Source organism: Cimex lectularius, unplaced genomic scaffold (assembly GCF_000648675.2).
Source record: "Cimex lectularius strain Harlan isolate CLEC.00 unplaced genomic scaffold, Clec_2.1 scaffold49, whole genome shotgun sequence".
Taxonomy (NCBI): Eukaryota; Metazoa; Arthropoda; class Insecta; order Hemiptera; family Cimicidae; genus Cimex; species Cimex lectularius.
In genome coordinates this window covers 2,042,621-2,059,973 of record NW_019392644.1, presented here as the reverse complement: position 1 = coordinate 2,059,973, position 17,353 = coordinate 2,042,621, and the positions used below count along the sequence as shown (strand labels likewise).

At 36.7% G+C, this 17,353-nt stretch overlaps 1 protein-coding gene across 3 annotated transcripts in view; it reads left to right on the top strand.

Moving 5' to 3' along the window:
* Nucleotides 1–17,353, top strand: part of LOC106666008 (glutamate receptor ionotropic, NMDA 2B) — a 206,115-nt gene that overhangs the window by 124,988 nt on the left and 63,774 nt on the right. For all 3 annotated transcript variants that reach the window (XM_024230407.1, XM_024230406.1, XM_024230408.1), the window contains exon 5: nucleotides 10,499–10,728. In XM_024230407.1, coding sequence (XP_024086175.1) covers nucleotides 10,499–10,728 — 230 coding nt within the window. The remainder of the gene's footprint in view (nucleotides 1–10,498; nucleotides 10,729–17,353) is intronic.

Genomic DNA, 17,353 nt, shown 5'->3' with positions numbered 1-17,353 from the left:
TAGAGTATTCCATAACAGTATGAGTGCGATGAATGTATTTATTGGTGTGATTGTGTATCGAATGTGTAGCGGTATTTCGCTAGTGCTTCGGTGCTGAAATGACCAAGCTGTCGGATGCCCCTGTAAAAAAAAATTTAAATGCAAAAACAGTACATAATAAATAGTAAAATCAGTAATTCCAAAAATAATAATAAAAATAAGTAAGTAAAAATAAAAAAATATGACAATATTATGTATGCTTACATTAAATCATATTCCACTTGCAATCTAGGTTAGTTTTATAAAAATTCAAAATATTTTTATATTGGTAATTCGTTCCCTGAGTGTCAGTTTTTAGTGGGATAGTGTGGTTCAGGCTCGAGACCCCGAAACGGTCCACCTCGATTCCTCATCCACGTCCCTTTCTCAATCCAGGTTCCTTCATGTGACCCCCTCCCAACCCTTGGTTACAAGGGGGGTGTCCGGGCGCAAAATAAATGTGTAGCCCAGAGGGAGTGGCAACTTCTCTAAAGCACAAGCTGTACTCGTGTCGGCCTAGGCGTTGGTTGGCTTATCAGAGGCACACGAGGGTTAGAGTACCAGATCCTGTCTGCATAGACGGGGGAGAGTGTATAACCATCTGAACTACGGGGTAACAGAAATGTTCCAAAATTCAGCCCCTTTTATAAGGGGAATGGATTCGTCACGTGGCGACGCCCCTGGCGGATACCTTATCTTCTACCTGTGACCTTTGAACGGCCTCACGGGTTACGGCGGATCGGACGGCAGCATATAGGCGTGGAGACGAGATGACTGTGCTGGATAGCCTCTCGAATGCGTGAGTAGTGACGGATGGGAACGGGTAGTGAATCGGTTGCTGCTCGAGCATGCTTTGGATTGTGCGTATGACCGGCGTGGTACCCTTGGGGAAGCAAAGGATCGGAGGTGTAGGCTGAGCTCGATAGGAGGCTTCACCGTAGGCGGTATTCCTCTAGGTGGTGGTTAGAAATTCCACTTTAAACGAAACCGCGGCCGACGGATCCAGTAGTTTCTACGCTGGGGAAGCCCCAATACTCTGGGAGATAGAGTCGCCTTCTGCATCTAGGGAGTGCGCGGGAGACCGAGCTGATGTATTTCGGCTTAGGTAGCCTTTTGCGCGCGGCATACGGTCTGATACTTAACGCAGACCCGGCCACTTGGAATGGACAAGCGGGGAGCGAGGTTATCTTGGCCCTTCGGGGCTGAGCTGCCTCTACACCAATGCTGTGGCATTAACACAATCCTGTCGTATGCGGAGTGTGTCAGCTCTCATCTTGAGAATCAAAACGTCCGATAAGGCCGAATAGGGCAGGTGCGGACGTTAAAGATCCTCAGAGTCCTTTTTAGGATGACCGAGTATGCGGGAACCTCATGTCAGTTTTTATATTAACGTTGTTTTCAGTTAATTTAATGTGTATAGTCTGCTATAAATTTAATTCATTTTCATTTTTTCTTTTAAGAATTTTAGCATTATGAAATTCAAATTTATGTTTTCGATGAAAAACATGCTGACCTAATCCTGTGGTATGTTGCTTATTGATGACACTATTTCCATGTTGTTTTATTCTCTTTTTAAGAAACTGTATTTTTTTCCAACTTAAGTCTTTTTACAAGTACTCTTTAATGAGCATACAATTTTACTTTCTTCATTAAATTTATTTTATCTGTAATTATCTTAAATGACAGTACTTACTTTTTTATTTAAGTACATATAAAAAAAGATATCCTTACAAATATTTTCTTTTTTATGATTTTAAGTATTTTTTCCGTTAAACCAACAATGAATATAAATGATCTTTATATTTTGTCAATAAGGGTTCATATGAACTTCAGTTGAAAACCCTAGTAAAAAAATTAACTTTTTCTTTTAGAAACCTTTCTGGATTAAGACCCTTACGACATTTGAACTTGATATGTGAATTTTAAGGATGAATAGAGGATTGATGTGTTGTGCACGCCTTGCGTCATTGAACGGAACGTCTTTTGTGTTCAAGAAAAATAACATCGTACATAACCCCTTACAGCTTGTTCCGCTTCGTTATTCCTTTCAATATAATCGTTTCCAACTTAAAAGAGTTTAAATAAATCAAAATAGGTCTGTATGTTAATTTTTCTAGGGCGAGTTAGAAACAAAACTAGATACTTAGACAGTCAAGATAAAGAGTAATTTATTTTTGAATTACTCTTGTATTCATTATCGTATGGTTATCAGGTTTATCGAGGACTGTTATCTCGTATTGTATTATATACGTAAGAACATAATAAATTATGTTTGAGGAACAATCAACTTACAAAACTTACAAAGAACTTTCTCGTTTACGATGAGGCAGCTTGCGTTACCTACTAAACCGATAAAAATTGGAAGGAATTAGTATTCTTTTTCTGAGAAGAAAAACTACCGAATACAGGGGAAATACTCCGTAATTAAAATGATTCCAAAACGTAACATATCTACCCAACGACCGAGCTGCGATCTTTTTTTTTTTTTTTTTTTTTTTTTTTTTTTTTTTTTTTTTTTTTTTTTTTTTTTTGGCTGGGGCTTCCGACATCTACGTCATTTCAGCCCTCCAGTAAGTCTATATTGTATTTACACTTTTATATTCATTCCGTTGATATTCCTCCACCGACCTATACTCAAACTAACCTAGAATGTGGTCGATGGAGTACTTTTATAAATATTCCGCCATCGACCCCGAACACACACTCTTACGCTCTCAAGTTCGACGGGCGATGATGACGTTATATTTCACCCTCACCCCTTGCCATTCACGCTAATAAATACATGCACTCAGACAAAACATAGACATAACACATAAGACATATTATATACAATAAAAAAACCCAATTTCCCCTAAAAAGCGGAACACGGGATTCTGAAACTTGCTACCGTGTTCGAGAACTCTTCTTAAGTCCGGCAGCATGCCTACACGCTCTCTGTATGGAGCCAAGGCATGACACGCCTCTATTATGTGGGACTCATCGAGCTACCTTTCTCTGCATAAGGGGCACCTGCGCGGGCTTTGGCGCAAAAGCAGGTGCCCATGTGTCAACCGCGTATGGCCAATCCTAAGTCGCGTGTAGATCATCTCTCGTCTCCTACTCAGGTTCTCTGAGGGCCATCCACCAGTCGTGATTTTGACTGCCTCTCCGACGACCCCGCCCACTGTCGATGCCATCTTTCTTTCATCTTATTTTTTACTGCTTGTCTGTTAGTCTCTTGACTAGTAAAAAAATACTAGTACAATAGTAGTACTACTCACAGGTTTTCGCTAATTTCACTCCACTTAGAGACACGGGAATTGGATTATGAGTGAAGTCGTTTCAAGGGTATTACACTCCAGGCAGAAGGAAACCAAAACGGACACCAAAATACTATCGCAGAAACTAACCCAAAACTCAATCTTAGACATATCAGGAACTAAACTGCTGAATGTACACTGTAGACTCCAGAAGCATATTTATAAATCATTAGCAGCATAAACAGTGCAGATATTACGTGAATGAAGAAGAAATAGCAGAACCTGTCCTTGGGGGAAGACCCGAATGAAGCACACGAGTGCCCTTAAAAATTTTTGGGATCTGATAAAAAATATTAACCCTAACGAAACGCTCTAGAAAGTAAATGAAATAGCACAAAAGAAAAATAATAGTCGATCAACAGGTCGTAAAAATGCTTTGTATTTTAACAAGTGTGATATGGACAGGAATTATCCAATCTTAATAAAAAAATGTCACCCTGGTTTTCTGCGTAAGGTCAAGGGCTTTCTTTTCAATAACCTTTTATTACCTAAATCTCTCAGTTGTCGGAATATTTATTTAATCACATTGATGCGGGTGTCCTGCAGGGCAGCATCTTAGTGCCCATCCTAGTCTCATTATACACGAAATACGACCTGATCAGAATCCATTTCTCAGACCTATACAGGGCAGGGCCTAAAATACTACTTTATATAACTTAAACCAAATATCCTTTATAGAAATACTCATAGTTACTAATCCAGGAAATATTGGAGAAAGCTGGCCTGCAAATGTAAACTGCTCTAAATTATTGTAGAAAGAAGATGCGGGAAAAGGGTTTAAACATAAACTAAGAAAACATACCTCATCCTATTACAAAAGAAGACTCAATATAAAAGCTCTTACTATAAAGGTTGAAGCCTTAACTTTCTACCAAGGAACAGTATTTAGGTATAACCATTGACCATAAGCTCATATGGGAAATACATAGGCAACATTCTACATAAAGCCAAGGTTCTACTAATCATTAGCCAAAGTGAAAACTGGGAAATACATACTAAAATATCGTACTGGCTATATACCACAGAGGTCAGACCTTTGGTCACTTATACCCAGCAAGGTATTCAAAAACACACAAGGAAACGCAGACTGTGTGTGGTGGCAATACCTGCTAAACTACATCAATGGAAACATCAATCGACCTTCCACTGTTATATATTGATGTACAAAAGTTTGCTTTTGAGAGTGCCAACAGACACCTGAGATAGAAGAAAATAAATTCAGATCTAAGAAGGAGTCACCACAAAATTCTGTAAATAATCGGAATAAATGAGAAGGCTATAACGGTACCTGACATCATGAGGAAAGAACCACAACTAGGTGCACCGGAGATTGTACTTAAGTTGGAACTAGACAAATGGCTTTATAAAGAAAAACTCAAACACTGAACAAATTCACCACCAAGCTAAGAGATTTATAAACCTCTCAAAAAGGAAGGCGAAGGAACTCCTCACTCTCTCTCAGCAGGTAGGATTTGCAAAAATTATAGGCATCTATACCAGCCACTTCCTTCTTAGCTATCATTTTAAGAAGGTGGGCAGAGCATAGGCAGAAACATGCCGACACTGTCAGAAGGAACCAGAGACACCGGCACATGTCCTTTGTGAATGTGAAGCATTATCCCGGTACATCCACATCGGTAGTACTTTTCTCTCGCCAAAAGAAGTCCGCGAAGAGGCAACAGAGAAAGTCTTATACGAAAAAGCGCAATTTTATGGTTGTAATTCATAGAGCCTTTATAAACATTAGATCTTTCGTATTCCATCTATACCATTGATCTGATTCAGTTACATTAGGTAATTAATTTAATTAACAATTTCTACTTAATTTTTCTCATAGGAGAATATGTTTAGCATGCTCTGCAATAAGCCAACAATCTAATGTTATTTTAATTTATTTATCTGTGGTTTATCTTTTTTTGTAATTAACGTTTAACAAGCTACTTATCACATACAATTACTTCATGTATTGTATAATTTGTAGGTACCATAGTGATCACGGGTAAGGACCCTCTGACTCTATCACTACTGATGAAGGAGGCGATGGGGTTGCTAACCGGATGGTGTAGCGACAAAGGTCTTTTGATAAATCCTGCTAAACTGGAACTGATAATGTTCAGCAGGAGAAGATCAATAGGTAATTTTAAAAACCCAAAATGTCAGGGCATNCTACCTCGCAGAATGCGATAGGTATGCTAGGGAAAGATTTAATACTTTCGAAGGAGAGGACATAACCAAAACACTCCCCAGGATAAAATGGTCCACAATCCTGGGGTTTGTGAATAGGTCCAATAGGTTTATACAGGACTCGTGAGCCGACCAGGTCCCGGACCTTCTAGGGATGGGGTACGGGCCTACTCAGGCTTTTAACCCCTCGGGTCCTGGTCGCCCGCCCTGTGTAATATATATATATATTGTATAATTGCAACTTCTGCAAAAAGACTAAGAAATCAAAATTGTGTACATTAGGACCTATCATACTATGAATTCTTATATTCTTCCAAATCTCATCTCGAAACGCCGAAAAAATTGTTAGAGAAAACGTTCTTGAAAAACTCCAGCACAAACTAAAAAAAGCCTCATTTTACCGATAGAATAACACAACTCGAATGAGTTTCTGATTCTGAATTTTTTTTCCCCCTGGCTCCATTTTGGGGGCTCGCAACACATGTGTGAATTTGAGCGTTCCTTCGAAGAAACTCATTTCTGAAGGGGATTGGGAAGAAATTCAGGGTCGTTGAGATCTGATCCCGTTCCTTCCATTGATGAGTGCCGTGTCAATTTCTTTCAATTGCGGCCACGGTCCCCTGAGGCGTCAGAAAAAGTCCAGAGGCGACGGTGGGGATCGAACCCACGACCGCGGGATTTACTAGCCGAGAGTCTGACGCCTTAACCACTCGGCTACCGAGAACCCTTGCCAAAAAAAATCTCTCTTTTCTTATATTCAAACCAATCTATTATTCAGAAATCATGAGATCATGAGATGCGGTCTGGTGTGATGTAGGTTTCAGAAAAACATTTTCTTTATCGTGCCAACGTTTCGATCTTTATTGAGATCATCTTCAGGGCCNTGACACATAAAGTCGTTTATATGGATTCCAAGGACTCATCAAGAAACTAAAAGGTATGGTACCAAAGCAGTATGTCGATATTATCAGTGCCTACCTAACTGACAGACTGTTTAGAGTCAAACAAGAAGAACAATATTCAAAATTAAAAATAATAAATGCAAGAGTGCCACAAGGTAGCATATTAGGTCCACTGCTTTACTTGTTATACACCAGTGATTTTCCGAAAATAGATGAAGTAAAAATGCAACGTTTGCAGATGACACATAAAGTCGTTTATATGGATTCCAAGGACTCATCAAGAAACTAAAAGGTATGGTACCAAAGCAGTATGTCGATATTATCAGTGCCTACCTAACTGACAGACTGTTTAGAGTCAAACAAGAAGAACAATATTCAAAATTAAAAATAATAAATCCAGGAGTGCCACAAGGTAGCATATTAGGTCCACTGCTTTACTTGTTATACACCAGTGATTTTCAGGGGGGCGTTGGTGGCCGCAAGGTTTAGTCTTTGACACGGCGCTCATCACTGTAAGTTAAAAGGCCCGGGTTCGAATCCAGCGGCCCTGCATTCGAACCCGACATACTTACAAATGGGCTTTTTTTCAAAAGCACCGGCATCCTGAGGGTTTATATGACCTCTGCTGTTGCGAACCCTCGTAAAAAAAAAAAAACAAGGTAGTATATTAGGCCCTTTACTTGTTATACACCAGTGATTTTCCGAAAATAGATGAAGTAAAAATTGCAACGTTCGCAGATGACACAGCGGTGATATCACTAGGACCGACTATCACCCATTCAACCAAAATCCTCCAAAATGCATGTAATAAGATAAACGAATGGACAAAAAAAATGAAAAATCAAGCTAAATCAGCATAAATCAGTTCATCTAATCTTTACAAACAAAAAGGTGGACCATGTTCCGTCGCTCACAATCGATGTAACTACTATACCATACAGCGATACGGCTAAATATCTGGGAATGATCTTAGATGCCAAGCTGAGATGGAAAAAACACGTGAAGAAAAAAAAAGGACAGAAATAGGTTTAAGGTATAGACAACTATACTGGTTGATAGGACGTGGCTCCAATCTTGCTATACAAAATAAAATATTATTATTTAAACAAGTCATAAAGCCACCATAAACATATGGTATTCAATTATGGGGTTGTACCAAACAGCAATATCAAATTCATACGAACACTCCAAAGTAAAATCTTACGTAACATGGTTCATAAGGAATAAGGACTTACATAGGGATCTTAAGATCCCTGAAGTCACGGCGGAAATACAAAGATTTGCCGCCAAAAACAAGGCTCGTCTCAGCCAGCACGAGAATGTGGAAGCGACCAAACTCTTACATAACCGAAACATGGTCAGAAGATTAAAAAGAACAAAGCCATATGAACTTGTGTAGTTGAAAATGAATAGTGAATAGTGAAATGTAAATCTTATTTACCAATGTGTTTTTACAAATGTAAACATTTATTTATTTTATAATATTATTGTAAAATTAATGGTTGGTCTAATAAGACCAGTTTTAATAAATGCATTTAATTTTAAAAAATGGATTCTAGTCTTCTAACAAATTTAGGAATTGAGGAATGTAGAACTAATAATCAAAGTAAAGGAAGGTGGACAAACAAAAAAAGTAGGCAGTTTATACATAGAAAAAAAGAAAGAGAGAGAAGAAATAATAAAAAAAGAGTTGTAGATCTTATAAATAAAGAAAATAATGTATAAGAGAGGATGAGTTATAGAAAGAATGAGAAGAAAGGATAATAGAAATATTGGGCAAGAGAGTGAGAAAGAGAAAGAGAGAAAGAGAGAAATAAAGCATTACGTCTACTCCTATACTTCTTTTCCCCCTTCTTTATGAAAGTTGCTCACGGCAGAATTATTTCTACTTGCGGTGAAACCTTCTTGAAAATTTCCCATTTCTACGAAACCACTGTAGATTCGGCAAAATGGTAGTATAAACAACAATATATTACTGGTGCGGGAGAAGGTAGGAAAGCACTGGTGTGCAATAAATTACTTAAAATGATGAGAAGGGATTTTTATTAAAAGGGCGCAATTTACAAAAATCCTGTTCAAATTTGGGTGTATTTATTTTATAAAATTGTTAATATTACAGTGAAAAAGTTTATTTAGAATGTGAAATAACCTGTTGAAATATCTGAGGCTGATTGTAGAGATTGATCGAATCTTTCCGTGTTGGTTGAAATGCTTGTAAACTATGAAAATTATAACAAAAATATAAACACTTGCAAATTTAGTAAGACATTTTCAATCATTTAATAAGGCATGACAAGTACAAATGCTTGAAAAATCAATTTACAAATCCCAAAGCTGTTTGGAAAATCATTAAAACACGTTCTCTTTGTTAATTAAAAAGATACAATCAAAAGGACCGAAAATTAAATTTAAATAAATGGTTGTCATTGTTTCATAAATTTTTATTTCTTCACTCATGCAAAAAAAGGTTTATTTAAATTTAATTTTGGGTGGTGGCCATTTCATTTGTCGCCGAGAATCAAATTGATTAACCGGCATTTGAAAAATGGCAAAAAGGAGGGAAAATTCGAGAGGTGAGGTTGAGATGGGAAGTTGGTGCCCGAGCGGATCGAAGTCACGATAACTCAAGTGGCAGATCAGCGGCGTATTTAGCGGAAGGTCGTGGGTTCGAATCCCGCTCGTGACATTGACTTTTTTATCTCAACCAATACCTTCCACAAATATTAATTAATTGGGAATTAATTAACTTACTCTCACTTAAATCATTTACTTTACTGTTGATTTTACTATAATTTGTTATTTTTATTTTATGCCTAATGCAACTGTATACGGCTATCAATGTTTTAAATTGTATGTAGGATGTATGTATGCGATATATGTTATTTATTGGAACGAATATTTGCGTTGATGGAGGAACATCAAGTACTCGAGGTAATGTGAAAATATTTGTGCTGCGTGGATGTAATTTATTAGCTTGGATGGAAGCCAATTAACCCGAGGAAAATTGAGAACTCTGGAGTAGTGCTAATGTAATTTATTAGCGTAAATGAAGGGGTTATCTCCAATAATTCCAAGAATATCGAGTACTCTGGAATTGGGTTAATGTAGTCTGGTGTGTGAATGTAATTTATTAGCGTAATTGGTAGGGTATCCCCGATTACTCCAACGAATATCGAGTACTGTTGTGTATTGTGAATGCTAACCAGACTATCATGTTTGTGTGTTTCTGTGTATTTGTGTTTGTGATTTGTCTTATTTGATCCACAATTGTCGAGAGCCTGAGGTACAGAGTCGATAGCAAAAGGGCGAAGAAAAGAGGGAGTTGAATACCGTTGTACCATAAAATATCGAAAATCAGGTGGAGAAACTAAAAAAAGAAGCAAGCGAGAAAGATAAGAAAAGAAATGTAAATCTACAGAAGAGAGGGCTGGCAATGGCAAAAAAAACTGAAAAACTGTAAACAAAATTTATAATTGTAACTATACATTATATGTAAGAAAGTTTTACAGACCTAATTTTTTCGTGTATTTAAATAATCGTTACTCTCTCACTCTCTCTCTCTCTCTCTCTCTCTCTCTCTCTTCCTCTCCCTGTCACACACACACACTTTCTGACAACTGTTCAAACCAGGCAGATATAATTTGAATGTTTTGAAGTCGATTAAGCTTGATATGTTCAAAAAAATGCCAAGCAAAGTAATATAAATACGTTTTTACATTGAGTTAAAAATATGAACCAATCGCTGAAACATAAGTTAAATAGCAAGTGCCTGGGCCTATTTTCTTGTAAACGACCATAATTTGCTTTTATACGAACTTACCAGAGATGCAGTTCAGGTTAAGATATGGAACTCATTACGCTCATGGAGACCATTAATCTCAGTCCATTGCCAACAATAAAGGCGAAAGTCCAAGAAAGTTGATCGTCTCAACTAGAAAATATACCCTAGTAAATCATTACAATATATAACAAATCATCAATCACCTTTTCCATAAACTACTATTACTATTTCCTTTTTATTGCCGTTTTTCTTTTAAATTTATAGTTTTCTCTTAAATCAGAACTAAGTGAAATTTCCTTTTTATTTTATTTCAGATCGGCGTTTGGAAGTCTTGGCAGAAGGAAGGTTTGGATATAAAGGACATCGTATGGCCCGGCAATTCTCACACACCGCCCCAGGGTGTCCCGGAGAAGTTTCACCTCAAAATTACATTCCTGGAAGAGCCGCCTTACATTTCTTTAGCACCACCGGACCCTGTTACTGGAAAATGCAACATGAACAGAGGAGTTATATGCAGGGTGGCACGTGAAGCTGACATCGCCGAGTAAGTACATCATATGCTTTTTATCTTTATATTGTCGATTTTATCTTGCGAATTTTTTAAATTTGTTTTGTAAGTTCAAAATTAATTCCCGATCGATATGTCTAAAAAGGCCTGATATTAGTGACTCTTTTAAGTTGAAAATCTGTCTTCTATTTTTAGGCTGGTCGGTTTAAAGAGATTGTATTTATCAGAAAAGGCCGGATCCCATGGCAACCATCCGTTAAGGATTACGAACATTTTCGCATAACGCGCGCACAAGCAAATAATTTGATCCTGCCAAAATTAAGATTTATGCATTTCTAAAAGGGGAAACAGATAGCACTCAAAACGGCAAGGCTTATGATGAAACTATTTTAACTTGATTTTTATAATATATATGTGGTGATTAGTGACCGTTAATCGATATTTATTTAGAATTCGTGAGATGCGGTCTGGTGTGATGTAGGTTTCAGAAAAACATTTTCATTATCGTGCCAACGTTTCGATCTTTATTGAGATCATCTTCAGGGCCTGGGATTTACAAACATTGTTTACATATAACAATTACATTTAGGATGTGGAAAAGTGAATTTATACAATGCAAAATATATTTTTTATATTCAATCAAATTATTTCTACTCACTCAAAGTGTTTGTCTTCTGAGTAATTGTGCCATTCTTGGTGTCGTGTTGAGAGTGCCAGTGAGATTTTGCTATTTTGTGTTTATATACGTTGGATTTTGAAGGGGTGGGGAAGGATGTCGGCATAGAAAAGACATTTTTGTAAAGGCGTCGGCTTCTTTGATGTGAAAGGAGCCGACGAAGGGAAAAAATGTTTCGGCCAGATTATCCTTTCAGGATTATATAGAAAGGGATAAATAGGAAAAGGAAAGCTAAATTGTTGGGAAATTAGACTATGTGAAAAATATTTGATGTGTGAAATGTAATGTGATGATATAGGTATGTTATCTGTGTTGAATTTGATTAATGATATTGGCGTAGCTGCGACTGAGTTTACATATATCTGTTCTGTAATTGATGCTGTGTTTATCTCTGTTGATATAAACCATTTCTAAGAAATTACGTTTATGTTTGTTTTTTTCTATGTGTAATAATTTTGGATTTGAGTATGTGGGTAAGACCAAACCAAAGTTAAAAACAGATGAGCTCAACACAAAAGGGATTTTAGGAATCTAAATGGAGAAGCTACAGCCCTTAGTAGGCATGCAGGGGACAATGATCACCGATTCAATTTTGATGATGGAAAAATAGTTTGCAAAGTTAAAGGCCACGCCAAACTGAATTTCATGGAGTCTGTACAAATTAATATGAACACCAAGGCCTGTAATTTCAACACCGGCAAACTCCTTGTGGGTAGATGCTATCGGAACATCTTAATGGAGGTTGGCCAAACCAAAACCCAGCGCACAATACACCAGCGCTACCTAGGGACAGACAACTAAGTCACAACCTCTGCCTATTCCAGCATGGATAACATAGCATGAAAAGGGTGTTACTGTCACAAAAAACAATGGTAAATTCCTGGTACATTCAACTCATGTTCAAATGCAGCTTTATATAATAATTTTAAACAATCACTGTTATGTTTGAGATTTTATGCTATTTAATTTTTTTAACTTCAATTTTTAAGGATTTAAAATTTTTTTAAATAAATTTTATTCACTGTTATTGTAGCTTATGTACCTGATGAAGGTCGTGAGACGTCCGGAACGTGTCAATAAATGTTTTGAACGAAGCATTTGGATTTTTCTTCTGGAGCCTCTCACCTCAACAAAGCCGCTCAAGTTTAAAATTAGCAATTATATTATTACTATATACAATCAAACCCTGTTTACTTCAAAATTTGGAATAGATGATGATAAGATGTTCCGATAGCATCTACCCACAAGGAGTTTGCCGGTGTTGAAATTACAGGCCTTGGTGTTCATATTAATTTGTACAGACTCCATGAAATTCAGTTTGGCGTGGCCTTTAACTTTGCAAACTATTTTTCCATCATCAAAATTGAATCGGTGATCATTGTCCCTTGCATGCCTACTAAGGGCTGCAGCTTCTCTATTTAGATTCCTAAAATCCCTTTTGTGTTGAGCTCATCTGTTTTTAACTTTGGTTTGGTCTTACCCACATACTCAAATCCAAAATTATTACACACAGAAAAAACAAACATAAACGTAATTTCTTAGAACTGGTTTATATCAACAGAGATAAACACAGCATCAATTACAGAACAGATATATGTAAACTCAGTCGCAGCTACGCCAATATCATTAATCAAATTCAACACAGATAACATACCTATATCATCACATTACATTTCACACATCAAATATTTTTCACATAGTCTAATTTCCCAACAATTTAGCTTTCCTTTTCCTATTTATCCCTTTCTATATAATCCTGAAAGGATAATCTGGCCGAAACATTTTTTCCCTTCGTCGGCTCCTTTCACATCAAAGAAGCCGACGCCTTTACAAAAATGTCTTTTCTATGCCGACATCCTTCCCCACCCCTTCAAAATCCAACGTATATAAACACAAAATAGCAAAATCTCACTGGCACTCTCAACACGACACCAAGAATGGCACAATTACTCAGAAGACAAACACTTTGAGTGAGTAGAAATAATTTGATTGAATATAAAAAATATATTTTGCATTGTATAAATTCACTTTTCCACATCCTAAATGTATTTGTTAAATGTAAACAATGTTTCTAAATCCCAGGCCCTGAAGATGATCTCAATAAAGATCGAAACGTTGGCACGATAANATACATCCATACAGAACACTCATTCCGTTTGGTCGGTGGAGTACTTGATATTCCTCCATCGACCTACACTCAAACTAACCTAGAATGGGGTCGATGGAGCACTTTTATAAATATTCCGCCAACGACCCCGAACACACACTCATACGCTGTCAACGTTCGAGGGGCGATGATGACGTTATATTTCACCCTCACCCCTCGCCATTCACGCTAATAAATACATGCACTCAGACCAAACATATAGACACAACACATAAGACATATTATATACAATAAAAAACCTCAATTTCCCTTAAAAAGCGGAACAGGGGACTCTGAAACTCGCTATCGTGTTCGAGAACTCTTCTTAAGTCCGGCGGCATGCCTACACGCTCTCTGTATGGAGCCAAGGCATGACACACCTCTATTATGTGGGACTCATCGAGCACCCTTTCTCTGCATAAGGGGCACCTGCGCGGGCTTTGGCCCAAAAGCAGGTGCCCATGTGTCAACCGCGTATGGCCAATCCTAAGTCGGGTGAAGATCATCCCTCGTCCGGGCTTTTGGACCAAAGCCCGCGCAGGTGCCCAAGTGTCAACGCGAGTATTACCGTATTATTTTTTCTGTTTTACGTATTTCATAAATTTTATACTTTCTATATTTTTATAGATAACAAAAAGCGATAAATATTTTTAGCTCTTTGTAAAGTAGAAAAAATGTTTATTTTTGGCATTTTATTTACCGAGAAAATATTTCCTGTAGACGAATAAATACCCCCAAAAATTTTGATTTACTTAAATTTCCAAAATTTATTTGTTCCGTTAAGAAATTATGCCCTGTTTGATTAGACCAGCTATGAATTGATGGAGAAATGACAAGCAGAATTATCTGATCAGTCATTGCAAGGACACCCAACGAAATTTGTGCCCTTGCATTGTCATGGAGCTACTCCACTTCACTTCTATAATAACGGGGGGGCCCATTTTGCTAAATAGCTTCTGATTTATTCAAGTTGGAAACAATACTGAATGAAATTGACTGTTTGCTCTCAGAGAGCAGTTCACAACAACAGAATTTGTCCCGATTATCCACTCGTCATGTTTGGACAGTCTCCGAAGTGAAGACGTCAGTAGTTAATTAGCATTGCCAATTTCGTAAACTAACTACACACTTTTTATATAAATAAAATATGAGAAGTAATACAGAATTGTAAGACTGAGTTCGGAACGAAGACAATGGATAGATGGATGAAGTGAAAATAAAGGAGGAAAATAGCTACAAAACAGCATAAAAGGGAGTATGGCAGAGTAAGAGTGATATATAGCGATATATTTTATATATGTAAAGAGGGTTTGTGACTAAACGAGAGAGCCGGATAGAAAGTTAGATAGTTGCCTACGTAGAATGATATGCATATCTACAAAGAAATAAAAAAATAATGATGAAACAAAAGAACAAAACAAATGGGAGAAAAAAGAAAGGGGCAGATACAATTTGAGAATGAAAGGGATAAAATGCAAATTCATAAACACATTGGCAGGTAGATAGGTAGGAAGACACATAAATATATTAGAGAGAGAAAGAGAAAGGGAGCGAGAGAGAGAGAAATAGAGATTATTTAAATAAATGAATTGATAGATAGAAAGAATGCATGAATACAGTGTTACTTAAAATAAACTCAGAATAAACAAGAAATAGAATAGAGATGAGAGAGAGAGAGAGAGAGAGAGAGAGAGAGCATAAATATATGAGAGTTGACAAGAAAGGACAATAGAAAAAAGAAATGGAGAAATGTGTAAATTGTTCGAAAGATGAAAAAATAGACAGATTGATAAAATAATAAAGAAAAAGTAATTAGTAAAGTACATGGATAGATATTATATATGTATATATATATATATTATATCCGGCTCAATATTTGTGAGTAGCAACCGCAAATCCCCACGATCAATAATTTCTAGTTGGTTTCTTTTTTTTTTTTTTTTTGTGATGAGGTTCATAACGGCACTGAATCCACGTTCTACCAAATAGGAAGATGGGAAAACAGTCAACAACTTCTGTACAATAACCCAAAATGCAGAATATAAATTAATAGAATATAAATTATAATTAAATATAAGTCGGGAAGTGAAGAATGTCTTCAAATCTTTGGTTCAGGTATGAAGAGCCGTTAAGTGTTATCAGTAAGCAAGCAAATCTTCGTCTCTAATTTACAATTTCGAAAGATTTGTAAACTGACAACATTCTCCTCTTCCCAAGTTTTGTTTGTACAGAAAAAATTTTGCAACAAACGCAGATATTATGCTTTTAGTTTTGATTAAATTTAATTGGTCTCCTTGTAGTTTCAAATTAGTTTCGATAAATTTGCCAAATAAATCAGTCATATAGGCTATGTCATTTTTTGAGTTAATTAAATTGTGTCGCAAATCATTGTCTTTGCTTTTCAGGAATCCAACACTGAATCAAAGAGCGCATAAAATCGATTTAAACATACACTTTTAGATAACCATCGTACTTCTGTTTTATATTATACTATATTATTTTATATTAAACCTTGCGCGGACCACCTGACGTTGTTCAGAGACCCCCAAATCAATTTTAATTTTCCACGAACCCTCTAAATCATACCGGGACCCGTGGGGGAGGGACCACTTTGGGCACCACTGGTCTAGATTCTGGATACAAAGCGAGTTTTTGCCCAAAAGTATGTGACTTGTATCATCCTCGAGTAGTCAATATTTATTCGCGTGATAACGTTCGTTCTTCTACGAAATAGATCCTCCGAAGGCCACCTATCGACAGCGCTCTTGATCCGCGAGAGCTTCTCTGCCTAATCGGCCGATGTGATTACTGATTGTTATTATTATTTTGCACGGGGTTCGCTACAGCAGAGGTCATAATTATCAACCCCACGGAAAGCCGGTGTTTTTGAAAAAAAAATCGTAATTATGACTTCAAATTCAGGGCCGGTGGATTCGAACCCTGATCCTTTACCTTACAGCGATCTTATCCGTAGAGACTCTGCTAAAGAATTATTTAAAAAATCCATAATTATCACTGCCATTATGTGTAAATGAAATAAAACATAACCTAAATGTCAAGTCTGTTTGGTTATTTCCTCCAGTACGAAGAAAATGAAAAATATATTTAAAATGTAAAAAATCCATTATAAAGAGGCCATTAGTATCAGATTAAAAATTAAAATTAGGATTTTCTTTTTTGCCTATATTCTCGGTATTAATTGCCATATAATGAAACCGTCCTCTGTGAAAATAGAATAATTACGGTTTTTCCCCTGCTGATGATTAAATGTTGAATTGATTTGAATTCGTTTAGGAGTGCCAGATGAAAAATTGTATTTTTGGCTAATTGATACGTGCTATTTAAGAAATAAAATTTCTATTAGAAGAAATTATGTGTTTCAAAAATAACTTTATCAGTTTTATGCAGTATTACTTTTTTTTTTCTGGGGTTTCCAACATCTCTTCCAACATCAGCCCTCTAAGTGTATATTCTATTTACTATCTCTATATTAATATCTCTATTTTCAAACACTACATTCATACAAATAAATACATCCATACAGAACACTCATTCCGTTTGGTCGGTGGAGTACTTGATATTCCTCCATCGACCTACACTCAAACTAACCTAGAATGGGGTCGATGGAGCACTTTTATAAATATTCCGCCAACGACCCCGAACACACACTCATACGCTGTCAACGTTCGAGGGGCGATGATGACGTTATATTTCACCCTCACCCCTCGCCATTCACGCTAATAAATACATGCACTCAGACAATAAGCCCTTATTCATTCATTATCTATATATTTATCTATAGCATTTTTCAGTCAAATGAAACTTTTTTTCAATCAAAT